At 39.8% G+C, this 15,527-nt stretch overlaps 1 protein-coding gene across 1 annotated transcript; it reads right to left on the bottom strand.

The window, feature by feature from the left end:
- Positions 1-9,096: 9,096 nt before the first annotated feature.
- Positions 9,097-14,498, bottom strand: LOC145801680 (uncharacterized). The gene is made up of 9 exons (XM_082893418.1): positions 14,301-14,498; positions 14,174-14,203; positions 13,834-14,084; positions 13,547-13,753; positions 13,378-13,467; positions 13,196-13,282; positions 12,759-13,100; positions 12,578-12,661; positions 9,097-9,340 (listed from the first exon to the last, which is right to left on the bottom strand). Exons 1-9 carry the CDS (start codon positions 14,494-14,496, stop codon positions 9,326-9,328), a joined length of 1,302 nt encoding a protein of 433 aa, XP_082749544.1. The 5' UTR covers positions 14,497-14,498; the 3' UTR covers positions 9,097-9,325.
- Between the last annotated feature and the right edge of the window lie 1,029 nt (positions 14,499-15,527).

Raw genomic sequence — 15,527 nt, 5'->3', positions numbered from 1 at the left:
TCGTTGTTGGTCTACCTCGAACTTCTCAAGGTATGGATTCTATTTGGGTTATAGTTGATAGACTGACTAAATCTGCACATTTTTTGCCTGTTAAAACTACATTTGATGCTTATAGACTGGCTACTATATATATTGATGAGATTGTCTGTTTACACGGAGTTTCGGTATCTATTGTGTCGGATAGAGATCCGAAATTTGTATCCAAATTGTGGAAGAGCCTACAAAGAGCAATGGGAATAGAATTGAGATTCAGTACTGCATTCCATCCATAAACAGATGGGCAATCAGAATGAACCATACATACCTTAGAAGACATGCTCAGAATGTGTGCTTTAGATTTTCAGGGGAGTTGGGAAGATTATCTGCCACTAGCGGAATTTGCATACAATAACGGCTTCCACTCCAGCATCGGTATGGCACCATACGAGGCTTTGTATGGTAGAAGGTGTAGATCACAAATTTGTTGGACAAAAGTCGGGGATAGGGCTCTCATTGGGCCTGAAATTGTGCAAGACACTTATGAGAAGATCAAGATTGTTCAGCAAAGGCTCAGAACAGCTTAGAGTCGACAAAAGAATTATGCAGATGTTCGCGGAAGACTTCTTGAATATGAGGTTGGTGACCATGTGTTTATTCGCGTGACTCCGATGAAGGGCCAAGTAAGATTCGGTAAGAAAGGAAAATTGTCGCCCTGTTACATAAGGCCGTTTCAAATTCTGGTAAGGCTTGGTCCAGTTGCTTATCGAGTTGCTTTGCCACCGAGATTCGAACAAATGCACAATGTATTCCACGTATCAATGTTGAGGGGTTATCTTCGAGATCCGCTTCATGTAATTGGTTATCACCGGATAGCTCTTGATGAAAATATGGAATACGAGGAATGACTGGAACGAATCATTGATCGGCAAGTGAAACAGTTGAGAAGCAAGTCCATCCTGATGGTGAAAGTGGAATGGAAAGAACACTATGGGATGGACGCTACATGGGAGAAAGAAGATGAAATGCGACTACGCTATCCACATTTGTTTTCAGACGAAGGTAAAATAAGTTTGGAGGACCAAACTTCCTAAAGGAGGGAAGACTGTGATAACCCTGTTCCGTATCATGCTAATTAATCTTAATTATGACTGTGATTATGTGTATAACATGATTGGGAGTTCCAACTGTATGATTATATGTGGTTTTGAATTTCTATCTGTTTACCGTAGGAAAATTTGTCTGATTTTCTGTTTTAGAATTTAAATTGAAGGCTTTATCGGCCACAGAAACTAAAATTGATCACGCCATTGTGATTAGCGTAATTTTTAGAGCCTATGGTGAAATTTAATTGAAAATTTATTCGGAACAAATTAATTAGATTAAATTGATTAAATAGTGCTCAATTAACTAGTGTTAATGAAACTAGATTAAGGGTGCGTATATAAGGGCCATGTCACACTTAATCTCACTCCTTATGAACTCATAAAATCTGAGATTTCTATAGAGAGAGAGAGAGAGAGAGAGAGAGAGAGAGAGGATCGGTTAGAGTGAGGGAGTGAAGGCAATTGAAGATTTGAGCAAGAAACTTGAAGATTTTGAAGATTAACTCAAGAATTAGCTATAATTTGGAGAGTTGGAACTTCTAGGTGAGTAAATTCATGAGTTGACTTTGTAATTTTGTGGATTCAAAGTAAGATGATGATCTAGAACATAAATTGAGTTGATCTTGATGAATTTGAAGTCAATGAATGCATGCATGTAAGAAATTTCCTTGAATTTGTATCTTTGAGCATGAAATATATGATCCATGTTGAATTCTGATTAAAGTTCATGCTTTTGAACATCTCTACATCATTTAAGTTGAGAATGAAAGTTATATCCCACATGCAAGTGCAACTCATGGATGTATGAGTTTTGAATGCATGAATTTGATGTGTTGGAGATAGATTTGGTATAATTTGGGGCATGCATGCAATTAATTCATGAGATTTGAGCTTCATAATGTGATAAATTTGGTGTTGTATCATGTTAGTAAATGTATATGTGAGCTTTGAGTCATAATATGCAAATTACGTTAGTTTGAATGCAAGTTTGAAACTCAAATTAGTTGCTGGAAAACCCAGAATTCGGCATGTCCGCTCGAGCGGAGAGATTCACGCTCGAGCGTAAAGCCACGTAGTTTGACTTTCAGCTCGAGCGTCCGAAGTCACGCTTGAGCATAAAAATGAGGTATCCAGTGCTTTTGCAGACCCAAGGGGTCCGCTCGAGCGGCCCAAAGCCACGCTCGAGCGGCGAACCCTATTTCAAAAGCTTTGTAAAGTTGATTTATGTTTCAATTTCCGTTCTCTCCCATTTCTAAGCACTCTTAGGCATACATTAAGCATTGTAAGTGAGCTAAAATGATAAGAATGAGGCCTAAGAGGAATCAATAAATTACGAACGGATTGAATTTCTTGTGACTCATTATGTGTTATGATTTATGTATGGTCAAACACAAGGATGAATCCTCCGACAGATCACTGTGAGTAATATTTTAGTAAAGATATTTTGAAGTATGTTATTTGCCCAATCACTTATTTCTATATAAGTCTTGTAAGCTTGCTAATTTGAATTGTGGACAAATGTTGGTTATGCCATATGGTTGGACCAAAGGCCGTTGGATACAATTGATTGGGCCAAGGGCTGTCTGACATGAATGATTGGGCCAAAGGCCGTCTGATATGAATGATTGGGCCAAAGGCCATTTGACATAAATGATTGGGCCAAATGCCATTTGACATGAATAATTGGGCCAAAGGCCGTCGGACATGAACGATTGGACCAAAGGTTGTTGGACTGAACGATTGGACCAAAGGCCGTTGGATATGAATGAATTGGGCCTGAGGTCGTTTGATATGTTGGGATCACTAGTCATTCGATATATTAGACAGAAATATGAATTGGGCCCAAGGCCGTCTGATGTATTTTGTTTTAAATACCGTTAATGTATCTCATTCGCTTGATATTATTCACTGGGCTTTTGCTCACTCTCATTCATGTGATTGTAGGTGAGCCAAGCAATATCCAAACCCAGCCCCAGTGAAGCAGGTGTGAAATGTTATGATGTGCCATGTAAGCACAGCTCTATGGACAAAAGTTTCAAGTTGTTTTCGTTTGGCCCCTTAACTCTGTTGAAATATATCTAATTTGGTCTGAGGCCGTAGGTAATCTCTTGGTTACTGGCCGGTTATGACCTTAACCCATGGGGACGGGTTCGGGTCATGACATGTAGAAACTATTCTTAACTCAACAAGAATTTCAATTGCAATTCAAATTCTGGTGCATGGATATGGATCATCGTATTGATCTATGAAATGTGTGTTTCACTAGAGACGGTATTTTTAGTTTGAGAGCACCTATGATCGATTTATGTATTCCTAATCTTTTTTTTAATGTTCTTGTTCCTTAATTGTTCCAACCCCCCCCCCCCCCAGGCCTGGCCCTGGCCATAGGCCCACAAGGCCATGGCTTAGGGCCCCTCAAAATAAGCCCAAAATAGGGGGCCCCTCCTATTATAAGTTAGTTTTATATATTGGGTATGTTTTAAGTCCAAAAAAAAATTTAAAAAAGGCCCAAACTAATTTAATTTTTTTGACCTATTAAAAGGTCAATAGTTAAGGCCCAGCCCAACCATTTGAAAGGCCCATTTTTTCTAATTCTTAACCCTATCTTCTATTAATCCAACATTCCCTACATTTGTTTGATATAGCACACACCCGCAGCATAGGAACGGAGCAGCAGTAAACAGGTAAATTTTTTTTTTATTTATTTTTTTTCTATTCAATTAATTAAATATTTATCTTGTCTTTTGCACAATTAATTGCTATTATAATATTGGTATTTACATCATTAAGAAGAATTTATTTAAGTTTAATAGTTCACATCACATAATTTAAAAGTTTTGTGTTTTGTTAAGTGGTGGTGCTCTTGTTTTGAATTTTGATTTAAAAAAATATTTTGATCTCAGCACAGCAAGCACACGTCAAAAAAAAAAAAAAAAATTCTATTCAATTAATTAAAAAAAAAATTTCTAAGTATTTTTTGTGATTTTAATACAAATATTTTGTCCTTTATCTTAATTTTTTTTTTCATTCAATAAAAAAAAATGTGAAGGGCCCTAGAAATTTAGTAGTTGATTATCGGCTTTGGATTCCGAAAATCTCAAGGCCCTTGGACCCCGAAAATCTCAAGACCGGGCCCCCCCCCTTCTGGTGGCATTCCTGCAAACTTCTATCCTACTGTGATTTTGTGATTTTGATTATAAGAATGGAAACCAAATGGGCAACCACAAAGTCGGGTAAGGTTCTGTATTGGTTGGTGATACTGTCATGCAATACCCCACTGTTATACCAATACTTGTTCCAAATTTTTCTTTGAAAGACCACAACTGCATAAGATGGAGCAAAAATAACAAATTTAGCAATAAATTGTGTTGTTACTACAATTCTTGTTGCAAGGGAGGGTATCTTGCCAATCTTGTGACTATGTGGTTTTACTTCTTGTAGTTTATTCTAAGTTGAAAGCTGATCTATAGGCAGATGTAAAAGCTTATTTTTTCTACGTTAGGATAATACTTCATTTTAAACTTATTTAAGCAGACCAAATGATGTATTTAACTAACTAAGCACACTTGGTCGTGAGTTGGATCACTTTTCTGGTTATAGATATCCTTTATTGCCCTTGATTTTTGGACAGATGTGAAGGTTGACAAAATCAATTGATAAATACCAAAATTAGAGATATCATTTTTCCCTGTTCGTTCAAATGAGGTATTTACTATTTTTATTTTTAGTTTAGTATGCAAAAATAGCTCTTACCTTTCTCAGTATAGCAAAAATACCTCCCTATAATTCTGGTAAGGTTGCATTTGGATCATGGATTTGTGAAGTGAAAATAGAAGAAGAAGGAAATGCAAATAAAGTTTAAGGAATCACCATTCCATTTCGTTAAATCTCATTCCAATGAACCAAATAGAGCACTATTGTTTGATCTTTGATGGGAAATCATGCATCTTTTGATTACTATGCAGTTTAAAAAACTTAGAACTTCTTTACGTGGGTTTCAAAATCAACATATTCAAAATCTAAATCCTTGAGCATTGCTAAAACTTGTTTGAAATCAGCTCAAAATGACCTTGTTCAAATCTTAGTATTGCATCAACCAAAATATTTACTTTGTTTTTGTTGCTGTTTTAGTCATGCGCAGTTGTTGTCAACCACCTCTACACTCTGGTTTTGTGAACATAAATGACACACATTGGGAGATCCCAAAAACAGAGCTTGCTTCGAAAAACTCCGATTGCATTTTATGGGAAAACAATTTGGATCAAGTGTGCTATGACTGCAGCGCATGCAAAACTGGCTATATCATTCAAGGACTAAAGGAAGAGTGGTCCACCAAAGCCTCTTTCAATGCCACATTTCAAATGAAGCATGACTTATGCAGAGCATTCCTATTGTAGGAGAGCTAAGAAATGCATTCCCAGTCAACCAACTCATAAGTTCAGCCAATACGGATATTTCAAAGATGATTAGAGTGAAAATTGAGAGTATAATTATAATCTAGCAAGTTGTCCAACAAAGAAAAAAATTGCCTCACACAGGAGCCATTACCTCGACTTCGAACAACACCGAGTGAGAAATTACGAGCAACTTACAAATGGTATATATAGCGATCCCGGTATTCCCTGTTGTTGTATAACTATAATCTGGACTCAGTTTCGTAGATTCGTTGTTGTCTTATCCTCATTTCTATCCCTTACTCTTTGTTTTAGAGTTTTGGGTTGCGTTGGGCGAGTTGGGAATTAGTTGGTTGTGTTTTAAAGCTTTGAAATTTTTGCCCAGGTTTTGGTCTCTCCGCTCGAGCGGCGGTTTTGTGCTCGAGCGAACTTTTGTTGCTGCCTTTACGCTCGAGCGGCAGTTTGGACGCTCGAGCGTGAATTTCCTTCTCTCAGCATTTTGGTCGTCTGCAGAAAATTCTGGGAGAGTGCACCCGACGCTCGAGCGGATCTTTGGACGCTCGAGCGTGAACTTGTGTCTGTACGCTCGAGCGGGGTGTTGTACGCTCGAGCGGACCTGCTTTTATATCAGTTCGTGAAACCACCTTTTTGATCACTTTTTGATTTCCTTTCTCTCTCTTACTTTTTCAAAACCTCCATTGGAGAGCACCTCACTCTAAAATCGAACTTCTCTCTTAGGATTGATCTACCTAGAGTGTTTTCCTCACCTTGGGCCTTTGTAAGAAGTGTGTTGATCGTCGAGGGCTTTGTTAAGATCTGAGAAATTTGGGATTTGGAGCACTTCTGAGTTTTTACTCATCTTCTCCCTTGGAGCTCTGAATTTGAGGTAGGGATATCCTACTCCTCTCTATGGATTTTGTCTTTAAATTTTGGTAATTTGAGATGTTGGGGTTGGTTTGGTAATTTTGTGAAAGTTCGGGCCATTTGTGTTATTTTACAAAAGTTGGGGTTTTATTTGTAATAAACCTAGATGCATGTTTGGTATAGAGAAATGGAATAAATGTTGAATCATTGATGAAAATGGGACCTAAGGGTGGTAATGGTAATTATGGAAAATAACCTAATTACATTGTTTAATTAATTGAGATAATTAATTGTGGGAAATGAGGAAATGAATTGGAATTGCTGAGATTGGGAGTGCATGGGGATTAAAGGGTGTAGTTGAATTATTTGTCACTCACCAAATTGAAATGTCGATTGAATATCCATTGTGCATTTATTTCCTGCTTAGAAATAATTGCTTTGGGCTACCGGTGGAGGGTAGTGTTGATTGTTGTAGACAATGCTTGATGATTAGGCAAACTAAAACTAATCAATTGGATGTGTCATAGAGCATGTCGGTTGATAGAATACATTAATTTTATGTATTGATTGATTGCATATGTGATTCTGTGTTTATGTGCATTACTTGTGTATGGGAGGAGATGGGGGATGTACTCCACGGTTTAGGGGAAGATGGGGGATGTACCTCTAAACCGGTTAATGGTTTAGGGGAAGATGGGGGATGTACCTCTAAACCGGTTGTTGGAATGTTGATATAGCTCATATGCTTATCGGTTGAAGTGTTGATACAGCTCATATGCTTATCTGTTGTAGTAGTGATATAGCTCATATGCTTATCTGTTGAAAAGTTTGTTTGATTTGATATAGCACTAAAATGTATATCATCATTGTTTGCGAAGTATGGGAGTAGTTTATGTGTTATTGATACAACAAAATAATGTGTATCCACCTTGGATTTCGAAAGTGTTCTAGTGATGAACTATAATCTCACCAAATGTTCTGGTCAGAGTACTGAGCCTTGTTTTCAAACTCAAAGTTGAACAAAAACGAAAAGTGAATTGTAACATAGATTTGGCTGTCATGGAAACGTAGGGAGATGTAAATGGAAGTGTCAGTGTTGACCGTCTATCAGTTGCTAATCTTTTAGTCATTGTTCATGGTTGGTTTAGTGTATTTCTACTGGGCTGTGGCTCACCCTATATGGGAATATCATTTTCAGGTACAGGTAGCATGCCACCTCCAAGGACGTAGCTTGGGAGGCCAGAGGCGGACTTTTTGTTGTTTTACTTGATGTATTACATGTAAATTCAAGCCAAGGGCTTAACGTGTTTGAGTTAGTACTTTTTTTGTTGAAACCAAGTGTTAACTTGGAAAGCTGTAAGCCCATAGGGCATTTGCTTTTGTTGTTAACAAGTAATACTTTTTGTAATGAAACTCTGTTAAATGAAAGAATGTGGAGCTTTTGAATATCAATGCATGTCTTATTTAATGGGTTTAAGGCTATTATTTTGAGGGCGTTACAGTATATACCTCGCATGTTCCCTCTTTCATCAATTGTTACATAGCTTCGATTCAAGGAAAATACTTTTGCTTTCTCTGTCACACATGTTTTTGATGATTGCTTGTGGAAAAGGTTTATTACTCTATAGTGGCTAAACATTTATTTTGAAAATGAACTATGGAAAAAAGTATTTTACAAGATGTTCACATTTTTATAAAATCATCTGTACCCACACAAATTTCTAATGTTATTTTTCAATTAATTTTGTAGGAAAAACTCGAAGGTGAATTGTTTTCAGTTCTGGCTTTAAAAGGGGTGGCAATGTTGGTGGTAGAGAGAAGGACGATATAAAGCAATCCTAACAATTGGCCAATCCAAAGTTCTATTTTAAGACAAGAAGGGTCCAAGGTTCACAATTTCGTGCAAGATGTGTTTATAATTGACAGGATAGAAAGAAAGAAATATTGTGTATTTTGTGTTCAAGATTTTCTCAAAAAAATATTATTTTTTTGCCATACTATATTATTTTTATTAACCATAATGCGACTACCACGTAGCGCGTCGTAGTCCACCTAGTTATATGTTATTTTCATAAAATGAATTTCAAATACAAGCCATACATTGACACTTATTGAAAACTAATATGGTGCATCACTACAAAAAAAATAGTTTTTTGCGACGGCAAAACGCCGTCGCAAATAATCCAAACGCCGTCTCAAAAGCTATTTGCGACGGTATTTTTTTTTTTGCGACAGCACGTGGGGGTCGCAACAAGGGGGGTTGCAAAAGACCTTTAGCGACGGCACCTGCTGTCGCCGTTGTTTTTGCGACGGGAATACCTCTTTTTTGCGACGGCAGATTTCTGTCGCCATTATGGATGAAGATCTGGGCTTTTTTGCGACGGCACAAGGACCCCGTCGCTAAAATAGATATTTGCGACGGCAAAATTCCGTCGCAAAAAATGTCGTCGCAAGATAGGTCGGCGTTAATGACTATTGGCAACGGCAACTTCACCGTCGCTAAAGCCTTGTTTGTCAAATAAATTCCACACCTTTTGCGACGGTATGGCTGCTGTCGCAAAAAGTCTAGCATAGTTTTTTTATTTTTTTTATTTTTTTGCGATGGGGTGTTCTGCCGTCTCAAAAAAAATTTAAAAAAAAAAACCCTGTTTTAGAATTATTTAAAATATAAAAATAACCTGTAATGTTGGCAAATGATATAATAATATAAATACATAAATAAAATAACTAATGTTGGCAAGTGAAAAATAGCTAAAAAAAAATCAAAAAATTACATAATAATATAAATCCATACATAAACAAAAGTTGGCAAATGATACAAATTCCTAATGTTGGTCACATAATACATACATAATGTTGGTCACAAATTTAAATAACATAAATCAAAATCAAAACCAAAAGTTTTTGTCTTGATTCTTTCGTGAGTTACAAAAACAGAAGTTTGTCATAATCATTACGTGCCCACATTCCACACGAAGCAAGCTGCTACTCAGGAAATATCTGAAAAAAACAAAATAAAAATAATTAATAACAATATAATGGTGTTAATATTTTAATTACAGAAAAATATAAAAAAATTAACTACCATATAATTAGAAAGATTGTTTAGTAAATAATTTTGACTAGAGGAACTAGTTTGCCAAAAGTGAAATCCGGCTCTAACTCCCAAACCGGGAACCCGATTCGAGCCCCGTCTTCTCCCACAAGTCTCCCGTGCCTAGGCGGTCGTGTGTGCCAAGTTTCGTGCTAAACCGACGCCTTTTGGTGATTTTGGGGCGTTAACTCCTCGAATTCAAGTTTCTTAAGGAACTAGTTTGCCAAAAGTGAAATCCGGCTCTAACTCCCAAACCGAGAACCCGATTCGAGCCCGGTCTTCTCCCACAAGTCTCTCGTGCCTAGGCGGTCGTGTGTGCCAAGTTTCGTACTAAACCGACGCCGTTTGGTGATTTTGGAGCGTTAACTCCTCGAATTCAAGTTTCTTAAGGAACTAGTTTGCCTAAAGTGAAATCCGGCTCCAACTCCCAAACCGGGAAACCGATTCGAGCCCCGTCTTCTCCCACAAGTCTCTCGTGCCTAGGCGGTCGTGTGGGCCAAGTTTCGTGCTAAACCGACGCCGTTTGGTGATTTTGGAGCGTTAACTCCTCGAATTCAAATTTCTTAAGGAACTAGTTTGCCCAAAGTGAAATCCGGCTCTAACTCCCAAACCGGGAACCCGATTCGAGCCCCGTCTTCTCCCACAAGTCTCCCGTGCCTAGGCGGTCGTGTTTGCCAAGTTTCGTGCTAAATCGACGCCGTTTGGTGATTTTGGAGCGTTAACTCCTCGAATTCAAGTTTCTTAAGGAACTAGTTTGCCTAAAGTAAAATCCGGCTCCAACTCCCAAACCGGGAACCCGATTCGAGCCCCGTCTTCTCCCACAAGTCTCTCGTGCCTAGGCTGTCGTGTGTGCCAAGTTTCGTGCTAAACCGACGCCGTTTAGTGATTTTGGAGCGTTAACTCCTCGAATTCAAGTTTTTTAAGGAACTAGTTTGCCCAAAGTGAAATCCGGCTCCAACTCCCAAACCGGGAACCCGATTTGAGCCCCGTCTTCTCCCACAAGTCTCTCGTGCCTAGGCTGTCGTGTGTGCCAAGTTTCGTGCTAAACCGACACCGTTTGGTGATTTTGGAGCGTTAACTCCTCGAATTCAAGTTTCTTAAGGAACTAGTTTGCCCAAAGTGAAATCCGGCTCCAACTCCCAAACCGGGAACCCGATTCGAGCCCCGTCTTCTCCCACAAGTCTCTCGTGCCTAGAGGGTCGTGTGTACCAAGTTTCGTGCTAAACCGACGCCGTTTGGTGATTTTGGAGCGTTAACTCCTCGAATTCAAGTTTCTTCAGGAACTAGTTTGCCCAAAGTGAAATCCGGCTCCAACTTCCAAACCGGGAACCCGATTCGAGCCCCGTCTTCTCCCACAAGTCTCTCGTGCCTAGACGGTCGTGTGTGCCAAGTTTTTTGCTAAACCGACGCCGTTTGGTGATTTTGGAGCGTTAACTTCTCGAATTCAAGTTTCTTAAGGAACTAGTTTGCCTAACGTAAAATCCGGCTCCAACTCCCAAACCGGGAACCCGATTCGAGCCCCGTCTTCTCCCACAAGTCTCTCGTGCCTAGGCGGTCGTGTGTGCCAAGTTTCGTGCTAAACCGACGCCGTTTGGTGATTTTGGGGCGTTAGCTCCTCGAATTCAAGTTTCTTAAGGAACTAGTTTGCCCAAAGTGAAATCCGGCTCCAACTTCCAAACCGGGAACCCGATTCGAACCCCGTCTTCTCCCACAAGTCTCTCGTGCCTAGGAGGTCGTGTGTGCCAGGTTTCGTGCTAAACCGACGCCGTTTGGTGATTTTGGGGCGTTAGCTCCTCGAATTCAAGTTTCTTAAGGAACTAGTTTGCCCAAAGTGAAATTCGGCTCCAACTCCCAAACCGGGAACCCGATTCGAGCCCCGTCTTCTCCCACAAGTCTCTCGTGCATAGGCGGTCGTGTGTGCCAGGTTTCGTGCTAAACCGACGCCGTTTGGTGATTTTGGGGCGTTAGCTCCTCGAATTCAAGTTTCTTAAAGAACTAGTTTGCCCAAAGTGAAATCCGGCTCCAACTCGCAAACCGGGAACCCGATTCGAGCCCCGTCTTCTCCCACAAGTCTCTCGTGCGTAGGCGGTCGTGTGTGCCAAGTTTCGTGGTAAATCGACGCCGTTTGGTGATTTTGGAGCGTTAACTCCTCGAATTCAAGTTTCTTAAGGAACTAGTTTGCCCAAAGTGAAATTCGGCTCCAACTCCCAAACTGGGAACCCGATTCGAGCCCCGTCTTCTCCCACAAGTCTCTCGTGCCTACGTGGTCGTGTGTGCCAAGTTTCGTGCTAAACCGACGCCGTTTGGTGATTTTGGAGCGTTAACTCCTCGAATTCAAGTTTCTTAAGGAACTAGTTTGCCCAAAGTGAAATCCGGCTCCAACTCTCAAACCGGGAACCTGATTCGAGCCCCGTCTTCGCCCACAAGTCTCTTGTGCCTAGGCGGTCGTCTGTGCCAAGTTTCGTGCTAAACCGACGCCATTTGGTGATTTTGGGGCATTAGCTCCTCGAATTCAAGTTTCTTAAGGAACTAGTTTGCCCAAAGTGAAATCCGGCTCTAACTCCCAAACCGGGAACCCGATTCGAGCCTCGTCTTCTCCCACAAGTCTCTAGTGCCTAGGCGGTCGTGTGTGCCAAGTTTCGTGCTAAACCGACGCCGTTTGGTGATTTTGGAGCGTTAACTCCTCGAATTCAAGTTTCTTAAGGAACTAGTTTGCCCAAAGTGAAATCCGGCTCTAACTCCCAAACCGGGTACCCGATTCGAGCCCCGTCTTCTCCCACAAGTCTCCCGTGCCTAGGCGGTCGTGTGTGCCAAGTTTCATGCTAAACCGATGCCGTTTGGTGATTTTGGAGCGTTAACTCCTCGAATTCAAGTTTCTTAAGGAACTAGTTTGCCTAAAGTGAAATCCGGCTCCAACTCCCAAACCGGGAACCCGATTCGAGCCCCGTCTTCTCCCACAAGTCTCTCGTGCCTAGGCGGTCGTGTGTGCCAAGTTTCGTGCTAAACCGACTCCTTTTGGTGATTTTGGGGCGTTAACTCCCCGATTCAAAAAACGTCTTCTCCCACAAGTCTCTCTTTAACTTAGAATGTCTAAATTATGCAAAGATACATTTTAGCTTAGAATGCAAAGATACATTTTATACCTGATCTTCTGGTGGTGGGGTATATGGATTCTCGTCTTCTGCAGATTCCCTAAATGCCCGGTGGCCACTCGATGCCTCAGGAACCTATGATAGTCAATACATAATGTGTTAATCATATTCGAATTTTATACATAATCTTGTGTGAAAATTGAACTATCAAACAATTTAATTTATATCGAACCTGTCTGTTGGGATCCACACTCGCCCCCTGTGACACTAAGGCCATCATCTCAGCTCTCATCTGCTGTAAATGTGTAGAGAACTCTGCTCGCAGCTCCTCCCTCAACTCATCCCTTAGCTCTGCACGAACCTTCTGCGTGATCTGATCAATAGTCGATGGCTGGGGTGTTGACTGTGATGGCCCAGCACCAGCTTTATACACCGCTCTCCGAGGCACAATTCTCCCGTATGTGCGACAATATCCATGTCCGTCATGACCTATCAACTCATGGAAAATGGCATTCCTAGCCTCCAATGTCTGACCATCCTCATGTAGCATAGAGAGTTGACGATTAAACTCATCCTGTATTGAATAAGACATACAAGTATATGCCAAATTAAGATGGTTGACACACAAAAAATAAACTTTAAATACAATCAAAGGTGTTTGGAAACTACCAAGGTCTGAATAACCTCTGGGTCATCTACTCTACGTGTCATAAGCCAAACATTCATCTTATCAGTAGACTCCCCCTTATTGGTCATCTGCATTTTTTTAGAAATATGAAAATTACAATCTAAATAATTTGTAAATATACAATGTTTATTTATATACAAAAATAAAACAATAAAATGTAAACCTCATGCCGTATCTGAGAGAAAGTAGTACGCCCTGTGGTATGAGCTATGCCGTGAGCTCGTCGATTTTTAGCGTTCTTACTTGCAATTTTCTATAACAGGTTCGACAAATGTGAGTATGTAAATATGATTTGTATGTTTACATATCATAAATATAACTTATTTGTATACCTCAGCATTGGAAGTACGCCAATACTCCACAAGTTCTTCCCACTGGCTTGGCACAATGTGCATAGGAACATCATCCTTCAGATTAGGATAAGAACTTCTAGGCTTGAAATACTTAGCCTTAAGCTTGTTCTTGTGATCCTTCCATATGCTGTTGCAGTTTTTCATGCAGATTGGCTTGTACTCCTCTGGACATATATTCAAATTGTCCTATAAAACACAATTTCAAAGTTTAAATAATAATAACACAATTTTGGAATTCGAATTTGTGGACAAAAATATACTTTTACCTTCACATCCTTCCAGATAGCATCAATAATATCATCGGGCACATTGTTCCAGTCAAGAAAAGTAAGAGGAACAATGTTACCATTCCGCACAATAATGCCAAGTTGAGTAGTTAACTTAGCCACGTTATCCCCTATTGGGCAGTAATTTCCATCAAATTGTATGTCTAGCTTTTTACCAGTACCCCACTTTTTAATGCCCTTGGCACATCCTCTACCACGCCTAGTCGAGGTTGATGAAGAACTAACATGACCTGTGAGATACAATAACAATAAACAATATGCAATGGTAATAAACAAATGCAAATTTAAATAATGTGAATACAAATCATATCAAATAAACCTGAGGTGGGCTGTGAAGAAGTCGAAGGGTCTGCAAAATACAATGAGAATAAACAAGTTATATAAAATGAGCATAAATAAATGTATGCTTCAATAATTTTCATACAAATCAAAGCAAATTTATATACCTGCGGATGGCTCATAAGCTGATGATGATAGCTGCTGTGGTGCCACTGATGGTGGACGCACCGATGGTAGGCGTGGAGGCTGAGTACATGGTAGCTGCTGTGGTGCCACTAAAGGCCCCTCCGATAGTGGCCGATGTGATGCCTCCTCTGATGGTGGTGCTACTGATGTCCTGTTATGTAGCACATCAGACATCATGCGCGGGGATGATCAGGCTTCCTCTTCCTTCCCATAATAATCTGCAAGCAATCTAACATTAATTGACATTAGAAACATAGACAATGGTTTGTCGTCAACTATAATATGACATTAATTGAACTAATACAATTACAAAGATAAAGTAAATTACGAAATTGATGATTAACTACAACCTTGGCCTTAATTGAATTACTAATGTTTCCACCACTATCAGCCTATTTGAACATCAACTGTTTCCCCTTCTGCGGCTTCCCTCACCCAACCGACTTCTTCATCACGAAGCATTATATTTTCGTCCAATTGTTGGCTCATGTATGGCTCGATTTGTGGATCAGTCGAACTCATATCAAATAAACCTCTTTGAGACATCTTCACCACGACTTGCCAGTCTGGTTGTAACGGGTCTGCAACATACCAAACTTGCTCTGCTTGGGACGCCAAGATGAAAGGTTCATTGGTAATTCGATCATCTCGGTACAACAAATGATTTAAGTTCACCAACGTGAAATTGAAGACATCTTCTTTCTTTCCGTGAATGTTGTCAATCCAATCACACTTAAACAACACATGTTTCTTCTCATTGGAATATCGAATCTCAACAATATCTGTCAATTGTCCATAATAGTACACAGACCCCACACGAGGATTCTTGTCTTTTCGACTAGCATAACTTATGGTATCTGCCTTCAAAGCTACACCACAATTTTGTGTGGCTCGACGATCATCCATGGCCTTTACTCGATACCGAAACCCATTCAGTATATACCTGTTGAACCTCCTTGCCAAGTTACGAGGACCATTTGCCAATAGAATAATCTCTTCAGAAAATATGACATCAGTAGTCCTTCGCAAAGTTTGGACCTATTTAACACGAAAATGTAAAATTTAAAATGTAGTTCGACTTAAGTAACTAGAATCTATAGAGTTAAATACATACATGTTCCTTGAACCAAATGTGAAAAGTTTCAAAATGTTCACGCCGAAGCTGATGATCGTCAACACGAGGCATTTTGAGCTTAAGTACTTCAAGG

Source organism: Camellia sinensis, chromosome 10, assembly GCF_055761805.1.
Source record: "Camellia sinensis isolate YWXY chromosome 10, ASM5576180v1, whole genome shotgun sequence".
Taxonomy (NCBI): Eukaryota; Viridiplantae; Streptophyta; class Magnoliopsida; order Ericales; family Theaceae; genus Camellia; species Camellia sinensis.
This window is presented reverse-complemented; position numbering and strand designations above follow the sequence as displayed.

Coding starts and splice junctions, on each gene's coding strand:
- LOC145801680 (XM_082893418.1), bottom strand. CDS start 14,496: ATGATGTCTGATGTGCTACATAACAGGACATCAGTAGCACCACCATCA. Junction 13,101..13,195: donor CAGAGGTTATTCAGACCTTG/GTAGTTTCCAAA, acceptor TATTCAATACAG/GATGAGTTTAATCGTCAACT. Junction 12,662..12,758: donor GTGTGGATCCCAACAGACAG/GTTCGATATAAA, acceptor TGACTATCATAG/GTTCCTGAGGCATCGAGTGG.